Source organism: Oncorhynchus clarkii, chromosome 10 (assembly GCF_045791955.1).
Source record: "Oncorhynchus clarkii lewisi isolate Uvic-CL-2024 chromosome 10, UVic_Ocla_1.0, whole genome shotgun sequence".
Lineage (NCBI taxonomy): Eukaryota > Metazoa > Chordata > Actinopteri > Salmoniformes > Salmonidae > Oncorhynchus > Oncorhynchus clarkii.
Window position 1 is genome coordinate 55,045,340 of NC_092156.1, and position 19,594 is coordinate 55,064,933.

Consider the following 19,594-nt stretch of genomic DNA (forward strand, 5'->3'; position numbering starts at 1 on the left):
CACACCACAAAAACATTCTTCAGACGTTTCATATGAAAGGCGACACATTGTATTACGGAAGTTAGGCTACACAATGATGAGAAATCATAGATAGTCCTGCAAGCCTCCAAGAGTAATTTAACTTGGAAATAGATTATGAGGCTGGTGGGTCAGTCTCGGGCCAGTTCAAAGCCCCTGTTTTACATTATTTACCAACATCAAATTATTTCCCCGTAATTAGATTTCTCTCGCAACTGCACTGGGAAACTTTCCAGCAGTCCAAAGTTGAATACACGAATTTGCATGGTGGTATTGAGAGAAGAGGAGGGTATGAAAAGAGATAAAACACTAGACAAACAACATCTATTAGGCCTACCATAGTGGATACAGTGTGGTGTGGCTGAGTCTACAAAATTACTTTGTAATAGGCTTTGTTGTAACATCAATACAGAAGTCTAGCCTGGAACTAGTCTTACAGTATTATGTTACAAGTAAAGAAGTCTTGTCAGAGGAGCCCGTAGGGTAGCAGCCCCTTGGAGCATCCCCTTGGACAGGAAGTTAGTCTATCTCAGGGCCCTACCCCCAATCCATGTCCGTAATGCTGAGTGCCAAGCAGAGAGGCATCGTGTACCATTTTTAGAGTTTTTGGTATGACTCAACCAGGGATTGAACCCTCAACCGTCCAATCTCAGGGTGGATACTGTAACTACAAGGCCACTGAGTTGGTCTATTCTAACCAGCCCTAAAATGTTATGTCCTATGCATCAAAGCTGGGACCGAGAGACTGAAAAACAGCTTATGTCTCAAGGCCATCAGTTAAACAGCCATCACTAGCACAGAGAGGCTGCTGCCTAGAAATCATTTTCCACTTCAATAAATGGATCACTAGTCACTTTAAAAAGGTATACATTTCTTGCATTACTCATCTCATATGTATATACTCTATTTTATACCATCTATTGCATCTTGCCTATGCCACTCAGTCATTTCTCATCCATATATTTATATGTACATATTCCTAATCCATTATTTAGATTTGTGTGTATTAGGTAGTTGTTGTGGAATTGTTAGATTACATGTGTCGTAGCTGAATCAGAACATAGATAAATAAGATGCTTTATTTACTTTCATAATATACTTATGTGAGATACTTGTCATTAGAATGTCTCTTTTTGGACTATACTGTCGCCAGTTGCATTTTCCTTTCTTCTCTAGGGAAAAGTCACTTGGGGCCCAGAGAGGGGAGAGGTCGGAATGGAACATTGTCTTCATATGTGAATGTATCTGTTAAACCATATGATGGGGAGATGTCGTGGAAAATTGCAAGATTATGCTATAGTGCTTGTAAGATTATTTTATAATCTTTGTATTGCATTAGAATGGTTGTTTTATTCGACAGAATAGAAGCTGTCGAATATTGCGTGTGTGTGTCCCACTGAGGATGGGCCTCTATGAGATAGCACTGACAGAGGAGATTTACCATGTCTTTGGCTAATAAAGCCTAAAGATAGTGAGGTAATGTTTTGGTACTATGAAGTACCTGGAACGAGATTAGAATCTTGTTTTAGAGACCAAACTGAACGATAATTTATAGCTAATGCTATCTGGCTAACAGGATACTCATCTCTCAAGTAAAAGGCCCTTTGTGAAGTTTCTGAGATCTGTGGTTCGTCATGTAAGTTGAGAGGGGTGTATCTTGGCTATAAAATATTCTCTTATAGGCACTCTCAGAATTCATTTATAGACACTGAATTGATCTGAGAGTCAAAGGTGAAGCTCATTTGATTAAAGATGAAGTTTAAATATAACTCTGACTTGTGTGTGGTTTGTAAACTCTCCTCATTTAGTAATACAGGAAAATACCACAACACATGTTAGATTTTTTTACTAGGCAAGTCAGTTAAGAACAAGTTCTTATTACAATCTGAGCAGCCTACCGGGTAATAGTGGGTTAACCACCTTGTTCAGGCAGAACAATAGACTTTTAATTTGTCAGCTCTGGGATTCGATCCAGCAACCTTTCGGTTACCGGCCCAACGCTAAAACCACAAGGCTACCTGCCGCCCCAGATAATGCTGCATTGTCGGAACTAGAAGCATAACAATTCGCTACACTCGCAATAACTACTACTAATGTGTATGTGTATGTGACCAATACAATTTGATTTGATTTGATTTCTTATGAACCGTGAAGTTCTTTGTAATTTTATTTCCATGTTATTTAATTTCTTACTCGCTAACATCAAATCAGGGAGATTGTTTGTGTTTCATCTTGGGAAAATTGACATTTCATGTGACCTCACATTCTTAGAATTTGAGATTTTTGATGTTGTTGAAAATTGACATTTCGGCAGTCATAGGTGCGAATCCTTATGTACACTTGGTCATGCATTGATGTCAATGAGAGAAATAGAGTGTCTCAATTGGCACCCATATTCCTATATAGCGCACTACTTTTTATGGTCAAAAGTAGTGTACTATAATAGGAATAGCCCTGTGTAATTATATACGGAGTCTGTTCCCAGCATGCTTTGAGAAGCGGGAGAGGAGGAAATGAGGAAGTGGACCCACCCTGATCATAAGAACGGCTTTCCGGATGTCACGCACGCCGTCGTAGACCAGGCGGGACGCGTCGATGAACTCGTTCTCCTCGAAGGTCTGTGGGGGGTTTGTGCTCAGTGCCTCGATGGCCACCTCCACTTGTTCAGCGAAACGGGGCATGACTGGAAGAAGGGAGGGAGAGGGAGGGAGGGAAAGGAGATAACAATAAGAATGGCGGCCAGAACTTACTTGACCTGGGTGCACTCACTTCATTTATTTTTATATTTTAGGCAACATGTCCTGCTACAGCGTTGCAGCAGGTGCCTTCCTCAGTGTGTGTGTGTGTGAGAGAGAGAGAGAGAGAAAGAGAGAGAGAGAGAGAGAGAGAAGGATAAACAAAGGTGAAAAACAAGAGAAATGTCTGAAAAAACATCCCTCTAAAGTGTATCTTTCCCCCTGGGGGGGACGGGCACATTGGTTTGAGAGAAAGGTGGAATACCGAAAGAGACGTGTGTGTGTCTATGTAAGACAATGTGTGGGTGTTCTATTCTCAAACCAAGGAGACACACTCTGCGTGTCAAATACATCTTCTGAAGCGAGGGTCCCAGCCTCTGTCAATGTAGCCTCTCGAGAAAAAGACGAGATGTCACCAGAAATCTGGTACCACAGGGATGGGGCGCCCGAGTGCCCTTCGCACGCCAATTAGCAGTTGCACCTTGGCTACACTACCGAGAGAGCGGCTGTCTGTCATCTATCACCGCGTGAGTGCTAGGATGCTAATGTGCTAGCTTTGATTGGCAGCCATTCACCTATTAATCTGTCAGTGCTAGCATGCTAGTACGCTAGCTCTGGTTGACAGCCACTCAAGTTAACAGGTTGCTGATGAGGGACTGAAAATTCATTGCCAAAACAAAAGGCTGCAAAACAAAAAGTTGCAAACTCCGACAATAACAATGGCTGGCATTTAGCGGGAATATTAGTTTGGCAAGCGTTGCCAACGGAGTATCTGTATGTTCTTTGTGCGTTCACAGGAGGGGTGTTGAATTTGAATAAATGCCAGGGCAATCGTGCCGAATATATTCATGTTGAGTGGGACAGCTAGATAATCATCTTCAGTCGAATCGTGATGATCTGATGCAGGCAATGTTTAAAGGTCCAATGCAGCCATTTTTATCTCAATATCAAATCATTTCTGGGTAACAATTCAGTACCTTACTGTGATGTTTTGAATTAAAATGGTCAAAAATAAACTGCAATAGCTTCTTGGCCAAGAGCAGTTTCACAAGCAATAATTTTGCTAGGACTGTCTGGAAATGATCTGAGTGGGGAGAGGAAAACAGAAAACTAGCTGTTATTGGCATAAAGGTTTGGAACAGGCTTTTCAAATAGCTCTTAAACTAAAAGAGCGTTATCATAATTTTCACAATTTCACAGTGTTTTTGCAACCTCATAGTGTGAAAACATATAAAACACAGGTAAGGCATGTTTTTCGACTGCACTGGGCCTTTAATAATTGTTTTAATGCTGTGGTTCTGCTTGAGCAATAACAGCTGAATCAATGGGTTACGCTTAAACCACCTGACAGAGAACAAACTGAGAGAACAAAACAATATTTAGGTGGATTGACACGACCTTGTTTGACCCAGTCTGAATAGAGCCGGCCAGTTTCCTTTTCACTGTCAAGTGGACACTAGGGACACATGCACACGCACACACACACACGCGCGCGCAGACACACACACACACAGTATCCAATCCGCGTAGATAGACTCACTCGACTTATGTCGTGCCGCCTTCACAATTTCAGATTCAGCAGCAAGCGCCTCGGTCTACAGCTTGTACTCATTATCTGTCTACACTGAGCCGTCGTCTCATTTCAGAGGAGAAAAGGGGGTCAGTACAACAAGACGAGAGGCACTCGCAAAAACCTTCTGATGCATAAAGAAAAGAGAAAAACATGACATAATATTCTCCGAGCGGCTGTAGAAATACATATAAAATATTCAGAGAGGCATGATGAAACAAACACAATAAGAGGGATGAATTTGGAGAGGAGGTTGAATTTGGGCTCTGGATCACTGGTGAAGAAGAAGCACGTCTAATGAGAATGAGGGGAAGGAGGGGGAAAAACGACAACAACAACAAAGATTTTATGTGCTAGTGGATATGCCCCTGAAACCCCCGACAAACACGCTGTGTGATATTATTGTCATTCTACTCAGAGCCCTCTCTCTCTCTCTCTCTCTCTCTCTCTCTCTCTCTTCTCTGTTCACCGTGAAGTGACGAAAATCAATTAGAAGCTTAAGTCAGAAAGGTAAATCAGACAAAAATACACATAAACGTATTAAAAACACTGGGGCTGGTTATTATACACCAAACATAAAAGGTGCTACAAAAACAGTTTTTCTTTTTTTTCTCTCTAAAATTAATCTTTTTTTAATTCAGTTTAATCCACTTACTGGATTAGCGTAAAATAGGCTATTGGGAAAATTTGTGCAGGGCTAGGGTTTTTAAATAGAAATAGCTAAATGTTCTCCGAGACGCTTAATGAGGAAAGTTGCTGATGGTAAAGGAGCAATTTCACTCATTCCGGTTGAGAAATGATAAAGGGAATTAAACGTGACCGCGTTGGAATGGATTTGTTTTCCTCCCCCCTTCCCAAGCCCAACTATAAATCAAGAGAGAAGTCATGAAAGTACAATGAATGAAGTGAATGCTTAAATATTCGGCAAAGTGCTTAGTGGAACCAGAGTGGCAGAACGCAACACGCAGCCAACAAAGACATCCTCAAGGCCTAAGATCGCGTCGTGACATAATAGACTCCTCGTAGGAAAACAAAAAAAACCACTTCCGACTTCCGCACAAACAAACCAAAAAGGCCGTAAATCGCAGAGTGCCATTAACCTTCAAACCGGAGCCGTCACTGTGATTTGTGTTTTCGCCTTATGGAAGGGAGGGAGGGAACGCAGTGAGGGAGGAAACGGAGTGAGGGAGGAAACGGAGTGAGGGAGGAATCGGAGTGAGGGAGGAATCGGAGTGAGGGAGGAAACGGAGTGAGGGAGGGAGCGCATTGCCAAGTCTGACCGGAAGTATCTCTAGCCCCCCCCCCCCCGCAAGTACACACACACGCACACACACACACTTCTTTTTGATTTAGCTGCTGCTGAGACTTCTGCCTACGAGTGTCTCTCTGGGCGATCTAGTTTGCCCCAACCTCAGCTAAACTGTCTCACCTCGCTGTACATCCTATACTGCTGATTCCTACTCCAATACACTAGTCAGCTTTTTTGTCTATACCACCCACCCACTGCTGCTGAAGAAGCTTCTTCCCACCTTTCTCTCTTTCTTTCTCCCCCTCCCCTCTCCTCTTCTCTTTCCCTCCCTCTCTAACCCGCTCTCTCCTCTCCCCTCCCCTCCCCACCTCTCCTCTGCTCTCCTCTGGCTAGCCATCTGTGTCTCATTTATACTAAACCCCCCCTTTCCATCATCATAACAACTGATGAAACTGAGAGAGAAAGAGTGACTCATTTCAAGCCACTGTCTGTGTAGTGTGGGAAACACCTGGGCAGGGTGATGCAACTTGGTGGCCATTTTGGAGCTTGTGTACTGCGAATTGGCACTCACAGCTGACAGGATTCTTGACTTATCTATCACACTCTCCAGTCCTCTCCACAGTATCATTCCATCCGTTGCTTTTGGTTGGGAAAAACAGTGAATGTAACCTGTGTTAGAGCTGACATAGGCCTATCTGCCATTCATTACATTATTTTTGACTTTTAGTGTGTGTAATTACTCTCCCATATTCTAGACATACATTGAGAAAATCAAATTTCCATAAATTCCCTGAAATCGCAGTTGGAGGATTCCTAGAATTTGCACGGAAATAGCAGGAAATCTGGAATTATCCAACCAAGATTTCTGGAATACCAGGGAATTTATTACATGTTAGTCATTTAGCAGATACTTTGATCCAGAGCAATTAGGGTTAAGTGCCTTCGTTAACGACACATCGACAGACTTTTCACCTAGTTGGCTCAGGGATTCGAACCAGCGACCTTTCAGTTATTGGCCCAACACTCTTAAACACTAGGCCATATATCAGCTTTATATCTACCTTCTCTGGGCAAAATCTTAATGATCAAGTAAAAAAAAAAATTGTTTAAATGCAGGTGGGGAGAGGGAGAGAGAGAGCAGATGGAAAGGAGCAAGGAGAGGGCGAGAGAGAGATAACCCCTTTCCCATGAGGCTATTGATTTAGCCCCCCCCCCCTCCTTCAAGGACAAGCCTCAATCCCTAGGTCTGTGTGTGTGAAGTAGAATGTCTGTCAGGAATCTATGGCTCAGCTTAACGGAGTTGAGCAGTCTGCTTGTGTGTGTGTGTGTGTGTGTGTGTGTGTGTGTGTGTGTGTGTGTGTCTGTGTGTGTGTGTGTGTGTGTGTGTGTGTGTGTGCCCAGCCCGACTGCCTGTACTACACCAAACTATAAATATAACTGGGTTCACTGTTGAGGAAGACAAAGGGCCATTAAGTGACATGGGTCAAAGGTGAGAGAATTGTGATAAGCAGAGCGAGTTAGACAGCTTGACCATTTGACGCCTGTCACTGGGGAGGTGAGTGACAGCTTCTAGCGTTGAGTTAATAGCGCACAGAGATGCATAGGCACAAAGTCACAGACAAACACATACGCAAGAAGGCACACAGGCAAGCATGAATATGCAGACTCACGCAGACACATCTAGACTTGGCTTCCTCCCTGGAGGATCTCATCCAGGCAGGTCAGAAGCTGATGGACACACTCTAACTAGCTGGTAGTCCTTACAACAAACACACACACCACACATACACACACACCACACGAACACACACACACAGGCACACACACACAGACACACACACACACACACACCTGGCTTTAGTTTACATAAAGTGCAACAGCAGTCCAGGACGCCACCTGTTCAGTCCTCTGCCACTGACTCTACCCTCTCCTCTCTCTCTCTCCTCCATTTTTCATCAGTTGTTATTTTCCCCCCTCCACCTCCACGTCTCACTATCTCTCCGCCAGCTTTCAGGAGGCACCAATTTAGCCTCTGACAGAGCAGGCCCCAGGCACCAGGCCAAAACAGGCCACAGTGCCACCTTCAGTAGAGATTAGTCCACTTTAGATGTAGCTGGGAGAATAGATGTAGGTCCAACCCTGGCCTCGTACTACCACACTGATCTTGCGAGGTTATACAGTCGTGGCCAAAAGTTTTGAGAATGACACAAATATTAATTTCCACAAAGTTTGCTTCTTCAGTTTCTTTAGATATTTCTGTCAGATGTTACTATGGAATACTGAAGTATAATGATAAGCATTTCATACGTGTCAAAGGCCTTTATTGACAATTACATGAAGTTGATGCAAAGAGTCAATATTTGCAGTGTTGACCCTTCTTTTTCAAAACCTCTGCAATCCGCCCTGGCATACTGTCAATTAACTTCTGGGCCACATCCTGACTGATGGCAGCCCATTCTTGCATTAATCAATGCTTAGAGTTTGTCAGAATTTGTGGGTTTTTGTTTGTCCAACCGCCTCTTGAGGATTGACCACAAGTTCTCAATGGAAGTAATGTCTGGGGAGTTTCCTGGCCATGGACCCAAAACATCACTTTTGCCTTATGGCAAGGTGCTCCATCATGCTGGAAAGGGCATTGTTCGTCACCAAACTGTTCCTGGATGGTTGGGTGAAGTTGCTCTCGGAGGAAGTGTTGGTACCATTCTTTATTCATGGCTGTGTTCTTAGGCAAAATTGTGAGTGAGTCCACTCCATTGGCTGAGAAGCAACCCCACACATGAACGGTCGCAGGATGCTTTACTGTTGGCATGACACAGGACTGATGGTGGCGCTCACCTTGTCTTCTCCGGACAAGCTTTTTTCCAGATGCCCCAAACAATCGGAAAGGGGATTCATCAGAGAAAATGACTTTACCCCGGTCCTCAGCGGTCCAATACCTGTACCATTTGCAGAATATCAGTCTGTCCCTGATGTTTTTCCTGGAGAGAAGTGGCTTCTTTGCTGCCCTTCTTGACACCAGGCCATCCTCCAAAAGTCTTCGCCTCACTGTGCGTGCAGATGCACTCACACCTGGCTGCTGCCATTCCTGAGCAAGCTCTGTACTGGTGGTGCCCCGATCCCACAGCTGAATCAACTTTAGGAGACGGTCCTGGCGCTTGCTGGACTTTCTTGGGAGCCCTGAAGCCTTCTTCACAACAATTGAACCGCTCTCCTTGAAGTTCTTGATGATCCGATTTAGGTGTAATCTTACTGGCAGCAATATCCTTGCCTATGAAGCCCTTTTTGTGCAAAGCAATGATGACGGCACGTGTTTCCTTGCAGTTAACCATGATTGACAGAGGAAGAACAATGATTCCAAGCACCACCCTCCTTTTGAAGCTTCCAGTCTGTTATTCGAACTCAATCAGCATGACAGAGTGATCTCCAGCCTTGTCCTCATCAACACTCACACCTGTGTTAACGAGAGAATCACTGACATGATGTCAGCTGGTCCTTTTGTGGCAGGGCTGAAATGCAGTGGAAATGTTGTTTTGGGATTCAGTTCATTTGCATGGCAAAGAGGGACTTTGCAATTAATTGCAATTCATCTGATCACTCTTCATAACTTTCTGGAGTATATGCAAATTGCCATTATACAAACTGAGGCAGCAGACTTTGTGAAAATTTATATTTGTGTCATTCTAAAAACTTTTGGTCACGACTGTATAAACATGTTTCACTATTTATGCAAGCTCATGAGATCCGTGTGGTAGCACAGGGCTAGTCCACCCCTAGAGATGTATCAAACCTGACCCCATTCATCCTTCCTCACCCTAGCAGCCCCATCCCTCCATCGTTCCTCTCCTCCACTTTCTCATTACAAGTCATTCACAAGGGTGGGAAATCCATTGTTGCTCTGGTTATTTCCCCTCTGCCGGGATAATGAAAGAGACAATCAGCGTTACTCGAGTGCCCCTCGCCGCAGAGGCGATAAGTCATAAACAAGCGTTAAAGAAGTCACACATGGTGCCATCAGGGCCAGCTGTGCTAGGCTAGGATCGCCCTGTTGTTTACACACACAGAACAGAGGAATCTATGGCCTGGATTCCTGGACAAATATTAAACCTAGTCCTGGAAATTGTTCTTTGGAGATTCACCATAAAAAAGTGGATTTTAGTCGAGGACGAGGATTTATCTGGAATGGACTGTGTGCCCAGCCCAACTGTCTGTACTACCTACCCCGAGCAATACATCTGACTGGGGTCATTGTTAAGGAAGAGAGGGGCCGGGGGTGAGTTACAGAGTCTGGCGTTGAGTGGTGAGCACACATTAATAGGCTTGCACGAATACGAATAAACATGCACACACACACACACACACACACACACACACACACACACACACACACACACACACATAAACACACACACACGCTTGCGCATGCCTCTCTGATGGACACTCTAACTAAATGGCAGTCCTACAGTACACCCCAGAGTCCTGGCTGCAGTTTACACAGGCAATAGCAGTCCAGGACGCCACCTGTTCACACCTCCACCACTGACTCCACCCTCTGCTCTCTCTCTCTCCTCTCATCCAATTGTCATCTGTTTTGCTCCCCCCCCCCTCCACCTCCACGTCTCACTATCTCTCCGCCAGCTTTCAGGAGGCACCAATTTAGCCTCTGACAGAGCAGGCCCCAGGCCAAAACATGCCACAGTGGCACCTAAAGGGGAGATTAGTCTGTTGCCGTGTTTGTGTGTTCCCTCCATGTTGAAGTCACACACTGCAGTGGACGTGTACAGTCAGGTGGACAGGGCCTTCCAATGACAGCAGGCTTGCGTCCCAAATGGCTTTACGTCCCTATTCACTTCATAACAAACTACTTTTGTCAAAAGTAATGCACTTCATAGGAGTATGGTACTATTTGGGATGCATTCTTGGTGTTGCAGTGGAACAGGGGAAAGGGGATACCTAGTCAGTTGCACAACTGAATGCATTCAACCGAAATATGTCTTCAGCATTTAACCCAACCCCTCTGAATCAGAGAGGTGCGGGGGGGGGGGGGGGGGCTGCCTTAATCAGCCTCCCAGAGAGCAGTTGTTGTTGGGGGTTAACTGCCTTGCTCAAGGGCAGAGCGGCATGTTTCTTCGCCTTGCCGGCTGGGGGGGATCTTGCAACTTTCGGTTAGTGGCCTGATGCTTGACGACTCCATATGTGGCGGGTTCTATTTCCTTGTATGTTTTTAGACAGGGAGTGAGATCCTTTAAAATCAATATATGAACAAAAATAGTTTGATTCAACCATGCTAAGCCCGTATTGATTAAATCCTGACACACTGCAGAGTAGCAACTGTCCAATTAGCATGCTTTACACTTATGCACTTTTAAGGGTAGCGGGTCAACATTGATTTATTCTTAGCCTTGAAAGTAAAAAGATGAAGAAAAGGCTACAAATAAGAGTCAAAAAATAGATGTAGGCGGAAGGTATTATCTGTGGTCCAACCCTGGCCTCGTACTACCACACTGATCTTGCGAGGTTACATGAATATGTTTCACTATTTATGCAAGCTCATGAGATCCGCGTGGTAGCACAGGGCTAGTCCACCCTTAGAGATGTATCAAACCTGACCCCATTGATCCTTCCTCACCCTGGCAGCCCCATCCCTCCATCGTTCCTCTCCTCCATCTTTCTCATTACAAGTCATTCACCAGGGTGGGAAATCCATTGTTACTCTGGTTATTTCCCCTCTGCCGGGATAATGAAAGAGACAATCAGCGTTACTCGAGTGCCCCTCGCCGCAGAGGCGATAAGTCATAAACAAGCGTTAAACAAGTCACACACGGTGCCATCAGGGCCAGCTGTGCTAGGCTAGGATCGCCCTGTTGTTTACACACACAGAACAGAGGAATCTATGGCCTGGCTTCCTGGACAAAGATTTAAGCCTAGTCCTGGAATAGAAATCATGGTCTATGGAGAGTCACGATTGAAAGTACTATTTAATCCAGGACTAGGCTTAATCTGTGTATGGGAAACCAGCCCCTTGGGTCTACTTTATGAATGTGACTATGGAACTGTTGATAGGTGGCATATTCAACAGATCAGGGTTGGCTGGTGTCAGTTCTATGTCAACTCAGTTCTACTGGAAACTGAGTTTGTGAATTAAGAGAAAACTGCCAATCATTTCCAATTAGGGTTTATTTAGGGTTTATTCTAATAATTTCAATAAATTCTCAGTTAACTTCATGGTGTTGACAAGATTCAAATGAATCGTTCAAGTTGAATCCATTGACACTGCATCACAGAACAGTACAGTACTGCACAGTACTGCACAGTAGAGCCTTGTATCAGTGTATAAGCATCACATTGCAAAAATATATGAATCATGGTTATTGATGCGTAAATCAAGACATTGCATTCAAGTAAAGTAGTACAGTACAGTAAGTAAAGTAGTACAGTGCAGTAAGTACAGTAAGTAAAGTAGTACAGTACACTAAGTAATGTAATACAGTAAGTAAGTAAGTAAGTAAGTAAGTAAGTAAAGTAGTAAAGTACTACAGCATAGTAAGAAAGGTAATACAGTACAGTAAGTAAAGCAGTACAGTACAGTAAGTAAAGTAGTACAGTACAGTAAGTATAGTACAGTACAGTAAGTTAAGTGGTACAGTACAGTAAGTGAAGTAGTACAGTGAAGTTCAGTACAGTGAAGAGCACATGGTCACATCTCCGGGGATTCGTACCTGTCTGGGAGATACTATACTGTACCACCATGCCCCACAAAGTCACTTTGGGGGCTGCCTAAAAAAAGACAGTGGATGAATAATGATATGAATTCATAAGGATGTGTTCTCCCCTTATCAGAGGTTATTAAAGGCTAATGAGAGTCAAACCACACTTGTGTCGGAGCCACTCTTCCCCTGTCCCCCTCCTGCCCTCAGTGAAATGAATATAAACTGCCTGCCTCGCTCCTTTTTTTAAGGAAGAGAAAAAAAAGAGCAAGGAGAAAAAAACATGGTAATGTCGAGTTTTGAACTGTTCAAACCCGTTAGCTAGCTAACGCCCGCTCAGTCAAAGGAGGAGACGTGTCGCACATTAACCTTCATGGGGTTTGGTTGCGGTTGCATGCTCGATTGATGCTGCTAATTGAAATGTAGAAGGCGAGGGGGGGTTGGGACCGACTCTGACCGGGTTCTTATTCGTCTTAACTATATTTCTCTTTGATGGAGAGCTGTTTTGTTGCTTGTTCCTCCCCTCCTTGTGTTTTAGTGGCGGTGGTGTTTGTTAAAACCCTCCATGCACATCTGATCTGCACCATAAAGCACCTCTATTGATCCCTGGTGAACTGTATCTATCCCCCTCTCTCTATCCATCTCTCCATCCTCCTCTCCCCTCTCTTCATCGTCCTCTCCCCATTCTCTTCTCTCCCGCCTCTCCCTCTCCCCATCCACCCCTCCCCTCTCTTCATCCTCCTCTCCCTTCTCTCCATCCTCTCCCTTTCTCCTACGCTTCCTCCCCTCCCTACATTTCAGCAGAACGGACAGTACCAGTCAAACGTTTGGACACACCTACTCATTGAAGGGTTTTTCTTTATTTTTACTATTTTCTACATTGAAGAATAGTAGTGAAGACATCAAATCTATGAAATAACACATTTGGAATCATGTACTGTAGTAACCAAAAAAAGTGTTAAACAAATCAAAATATATTTATATTGAAGATTCTTCAAAGTAGCCAACTCTGCCTTGATGACAGCTTTGTACAGAGCAGAATGTATATATGAGGGAAAATACATAAAGAAAAGAGAATATAGGATATATATATAGGATATATATATCACATATCACATTTTTTACACGGCATCAAATCCAATCAACTAGACAAAAAACATTTATAGCTTTGAGTGTGGGCCAGTATCAGTCCTGCTGTGTATGAAAAACTGTATTAAACAGTTTGATTGGCTGGCTTAGTCATATCCCAGGATTCCATGGTATTTACTAGTACCTTTTTCATTCCTCTTCAAAAGGGCTGACCCCATTTAGTCGACTGGACGATTGTTTGGTCGATAGGCTGTTGGTCGACTGAGATTTAGTTAGTTATATATTTGTTGTTATATTTTAAAACATTTAGGCCACATGCGACGCCTGTCTGATTCACGCCTGTCTCAGTGGACTAATCCATTGCGGAGGTCGCGGGGATGGCACACCAGTATCACCAGTAGTACATTTACCGTTAATTACCATCATTTCTAATGTTTTTTTCCGATCATTTCTGTTAATACATTTAATATATCATTATTACACTCTTACCCTTGTCATTGTAGGAGTGGACACGTTGTTTGCAGAACGCACAACCTGGCCTATACAAGTTTTGATTTATTTCATTGCATTTTGTTTGTCGCACTCCTGTCAATCTTGAGTAAGGACACACACGTGATTACGCATAGAAGTAGGCTTAGGCTACCTGGCCTGCACGCAAATGTAGGCTTATAAATGCGCCCATTTGGGGATCTGATACTATTTCCAATTGTCTAAACTCACCACCACTGTGGAGCTTCTCAAAGTCATTTTCTCTTTGCCTCAAACAACAAGTACACAAAGTCTATTTTTACATCCAACGAGAATGACAATATTTCCTCAACGTAGCCGATTTGAAAAATATTCCCAGCTCTCTCCCTTTCGATAACAACTCAGCATCAAAGGGGGGAAGAAATTTCACACTCTGATCCGGTGGAAACGTCATAAAAAAAGGCCTACCTGATTACTTACGCAAATAGCCCACAGCTGTGTCTGTCTCTCCAGAGCTCACTGGTGCTGGAAACTCTGAGGGCCCAGAATATTTTATAGAATGTTGCAAGTTTGCTAGCATCCAGCTTTGGCCCATACTGAGTTAATAGTTGATACAATGTTTCAAGTTCCTTGCAGACAGGCCATGCATAGCCAATGTGACTTAAAATATATCTATGTTGCTCAGGATATTTTCTACCTGCAGGCTGCAATGTTTTTATTTGTTGGCTTCATGTAGGCTATTTTTACATATTGGCAATGACAATAGATGTTACTTCTAGATTTGTTTAATTTTCATTTAGATAAATGGCATTCGTAAATGGCATTCAGATCAGTAGAAATGGAACGATAACTGTATTTTTCCATATATAGACACACCGTATGTTTGAATAAAATCCACTACAGGTAGGCAGACCGTTGGTGTAGCCTATAACCGCTTAAATCCAGAATCTGCAAAGACCATCAGCATCGGGCAGCAGGAGGAGGATGGTCGGGAAACATGTATTTTTCTTCTGGTTAGGCTATATTGATCTATGGTTCCCTCTTCAGTCATTTGTGTCTTCATTTTTTTTTTGCAGCGCTTAAAGCATCAGACAAGCTCAGTAGCCTACCTATAGTTGAGTTTATTCAAACATAGGGTGTGTCTATATATGGAAAAATACACTTTAAAAATGTCGACCAATCGATTGGTTCGAGAGAGAACAGACGACTCTCCGTTGACCAAGATATTTTTTTAGTCGGGGACAGCCCTACTCTTCTTTTTTTTCATGAGCATGGCGTTATTTTTATTTCAGTATGTTGGATGACTGTCATTCATATTCCATTCACCCAGTTCAATCTAACATTAGGTTTAGGCAACTACACATGGACAGACAGTGACACGTTCAATACTGCCTTGCACACACTTGCCGGCATCTAGCTTATCTAGGGTGTAATAATTAGTCCAACAATTGCAAACGAGAGTTTCTATTGGACTAATTCTGGTATTCTTATCCACATTTTGTTTGCTTCCATTTAAGAAAAGGTTTTCAACAGAATTGGCAGAATGAATACACCCCTGATCACGCATAAACACAGTTCACTTTCATAACAGCCAAGTTGTATTCCTTCTCACCTCTATGCAGACTCCTCCTCTCACCTTTTCCCTTCGTTTGTGGACTTCAATGAACAACACATAAGCTGTATGTGACCAGGCGAAAAAAAACTTTCCAAGCCAAACTGCAACACACAGCCTACATAATTGTCCCCATATTATCTAAAGTAACGTCTTAGTCAACATAGCTAATAGAACTAATGTGTTAGTAAACCTGCTACAATCATGCAGTAATGTTACAGTGTACAGTCAGTGAGCAATTATACCTGGCGGGCGGGCCCCAGTGGCAATAAATTCATAAAACCAAAAGCTTACCTAGACTTGGAAGAGTTCCAGTGCTGTGTTGGATAGTCATAGCCAGCTAGCTAACATAGCATCCCTCTGTTTGAGTCGGGTATTGAGTGACTAAACTAGCTAGCTGCATTTGCTAGCTAAGTAAGTGAAACTGAAAGTGAAAAAAAAATGACGAAATCTCACTCTCTCTCTCTCTGTTCCTCTCTCTCTTCTCCTTCATATTTGAAGAAATTAATTTGTTGAAAACTGTTTGTCTATTGACTATTGTCTTTCTCTCTCTTTGAGTCAACTACTCAACACATTTTATACACTGCAGTGCTAGCTCCGTATCTGTAGCTTATGCTTTCTGTACTAGACAACATGTCAGTTCATGCCGCAAGAGTTCTGATAGGTTGGAGGACATCATAATTACTGTGTCTATGGAAGGGATTGAGAACCAAGAGCCTACTAGGTTTTGAATTGAAGTCACTGTACCAAGAAGAGGATGGAAGCTACTGTAGCTGTCCTCCGGAGTGCTGTTGAGGTTACTTTAGACCTTCATTGTGAAACAGTGTGTTTTAATAAATTATTTGGGGATGTGAATATATTTACTACAGTTCTATCTAAAAATGATAACTTTTTCAATGAGGAGGATGGTCCTCCCCTGAGGAGCCACCACTGACTGGTTGGTTTTGTGTGTGTGTGTGTGTGTGTGTGTGTGTGTACATTTACGACCAACTCACCGGTCTCAGACAGTAGCTTGATAGACTCCAGAACGCGCTCGGTGTAGACGCCTGGCTCGTAGTTCTCCATCTCCGCGTTGATGATGTGAACGACGCGGGCCGCCCGGCCCCTGATGGCGCCCGCCGTGCGGTCCAGGGTGTCCACGTCACCCTCCTGCAGGGCGATCACGCACTTGTTCACGTCCTCCAGAATGTGGTTTTCTGTGGGGTAGAGATAAAGGGAGGCATGGTGTTTGTTAGGCACAAACATGTGTCAAGGCATAGCTTAGTAACTTGAGGGACAACTGCTGTTTGATAAAAAAAAGAGAAAGCCCAGATATCCCGAAAGCGCATTGCACAATCATTCTAACCCTTTCATTGACAAGAGTCCAGAGGTTTGCAGAGTCTTTCAAAAGATTCTACCACAGAGTTTCCCAAACTCGTTCCTCGGAACCCCAAGTGGTGCACGTTACACAGTTGATTCAAATAATCTAAGCTTGATTATTAGTTGATTATTAGGGCAAAAACCAAAAACTGCACGCCTTGGGGTTCCGTGGACCCAGTTTTGGAAACAACGCTCCCATAACGGTGACCTGTACTGTGTGTGAACGTGTATGCCCATGTGTGTATGTGCTTACACGTGTGTGTGCATGCTCGCATGTGTGTGTGTATATGTGTTCTCCTCTTTTGAAGGCAAATCTTTTTGAACCAACCTATCTTTGTCGCCTCTGTTACCCAGACTACTGTAGTATTATTAACAAGCTCCATCAGAGTAACACAGCGAGTGGGTGACCCCACCGCCACGAGGGTTTTGTTCAGATGAAAGGACTAAGCATGCATCCCAAATGGAACAAACTAACTCACTCACTCCCTCACCACTCACTCCCTCACCACTCACTCACTCACTCACTCACTCACTCACTCACTCACTCACTCACTCACTCACTCACTCACTCACCACTCACTCCCTCACCACTCACTCCCTCACCACTCACTCCCTCACCACTCACTCCCTCACTCATTCACTCCCTCACTCACTCACTCACTCACTCACTCACTCACCACTCACTCCCTCACCACTCACTCCCTCACCATTCACTCCCTCACTCACTCACTCACTCACTCACTCACTCACTCACTCACTCACTCACTCACTCACTCTCGAGAAAGCATGTTTTTGTCCTGGAACTGCATCAATAGCCACGTACCCATTATGGCCTACAAAGCTTTTAAATCCCGTAAAAGGAGAGAATATTCTGTTCAACCGTTGTACTTCCTAATGACTAAATCACTTAATTATCATGGTCATCTGTATTAAATAGATCACAGTCATCATCATTAGAAGCCATATAGGTATCTACAAGAAAGCTTTCTCCTTTCTCTAAATGGAAGCAGAAACAATGTCGGGTAAATGCGTCTTTCTGTGGAAAAACACCTTACTTACCTATACACTGTACAAACACACCTAGTCTACTTTATCTCGGGCTGTATGTGTCAAGCATCTCAGAGGAGCAGAGCTGACCCAGGATCAGCCCCCCCCCCCCCTGTCCATGTAATCTTTTTCATTTTAAACGAAAAAGGTCAAACTGATTCTTAATCAGCACTCCTACTCTGAGACATTTGATACATACGTCCCCAGGTGTCAAGAACTGTTATACAATAAACCGTTAGAATCCGAGAGAGACGATATGTTGGTGGCGGTGGAGGCTGGTGGGAGGAGCTATAGGAGGACGGCTAATTGTTTTGGCTGGACTGGAATTATTGGAACAGTCAAACATGTGGTTTCCATATGTTTGATACCATTCCATTTATTCCATTCCAGCCATTACAATCTGCCCGTCTTCCTATAGCTCCTCCCACCAGCCTCCTCCTGTTGGTGGGAGCTCAGTTGCAACTGGTATTAGTGTTAAAAAGCACTTAATTTTAACAGTGTACAACATTGTAAATATTTTCTAATCTTTCCCGATTCCATACCTGACACGGACAGGAAGTCATCCACAGAAGTGATATCATCGACGGCCTCAGTGAGGATGCGCACCTGCTTCTCCCATTGGTCCTTAAACACATCCATGTTGTCCTGGGCAACCTTGCTCTGGGGCCGAGCAGCCAGGGTGAGGGCTGCGTTGATCACCTGGGGGTTAGAGAGTGAAGGTTGAGAGAAAAGGTGTTTGCGTGTGTAGGACCACCTAAGTCAAGGGGATCTCCAAATCCAGTCCTGGAGTGCTTACAATACAGGCCGTGCAGGGTTTTATTCTAGCCCAGCACTAACACATCTAATGAAGATCATCATATAATCGTTCTCCTTTCCAGACCAAAGACCATGTTAAGTAGAATCATGTGTTGTTGCTGGGGCTGGAATATAACCGGGTGGCTTTCCAAGACTTCTGACTTAAACCCCTGACCTAGACAAAAAGACTGAAGTGGCTTCTAAGGAAACTCTGCATGACAAGCCATGACCACGGCTGTACTTCAATGATGAACTTCCTTGCTATACACATTAGACTAATTAAAGAAGTACAAAGCCTTGCATGAGCATTGGTACACCCGCTAGATAGAGTAGAGGGTGTGAAATGGACCGCACCGGCGGTACAGTAGGCTATAGCAGTAGGCTATAGCAGTAGGCTATAGCACAGTCTAGATCCCTTTCTGCAGTCAGTTTCCTTAAGAACATTAAAGGGATAGTTCACCCAAATTGTCATGGTAAGGTAAGACTTTGGTAAGACTTTGGTTTGGGGTATGTCATTTTGTGTTGGGTGAACTATCCCTTTAAGGGAGAGGGTTCTCTGGGTACATTTCCAGCGGATTGAACAGCAGGATCGTTTGGAAAACTGGATGTCTTCATAGGAGAAGAAACATTGTTATTCCCAGGAATGAGAACTAATGATCTAACAGATCTAACAGATGGATAATGTACAGTTAATATATTCATATTTATTCAACAACGAATGGTAAAGCAATAGGCAGGGTGCTATTACTACTGTAGGCCTGTATGACTTAAACAATCAAGATAATATCTTTTTATTTTGTACATTTCAGTAATTTAGCAGATGCCCTTATCCAGAGCAACTCACAGTGCAATCATCTTAAGGTGAGACAACCACAATTTCCCTCACACAACCACCATTTTACCCCCCTTTTCTCCCCGATTTCAATCTTGTCTCATGGCTGCAACTCA

At 43.6% G+C, this 19,594-nt stretch overlaps 1 protein-coding gene across 1 annotated transcript in view; it reads right to left on the reverse strand.

Annotated features, from left to right (window-relative positions):
- The window catches only part of LOC139418798 (catenin alpha-2-like), a 628,002-nt gene that overhangs the window by 37,551 nt on the left and 570,857 nt on the right, over nucleotides 1–19,594 (reverse strand). The window contains exons 10-12 of the mRNA XM_071168509.1: nucleotides 18,394–18,550; nucleotides 16,441–16,641; nucleotides 2,550–2,701 (exon numbers count right to left, since the gene is read on the reverse strand). Coding sequence (XP_071024610.1) covers nucleotides 2,550–2,701; nucleotides 16,441–16,641; nucleotides 18,394–18,550 — 510 coding nt within the window. The remainder of the gene's footprint in view (nucleotides 1–2,549; nucleotides 2,702–16,440; nucleotides 16,642–18,393; nucleotides 18,551–19,594) is intronic.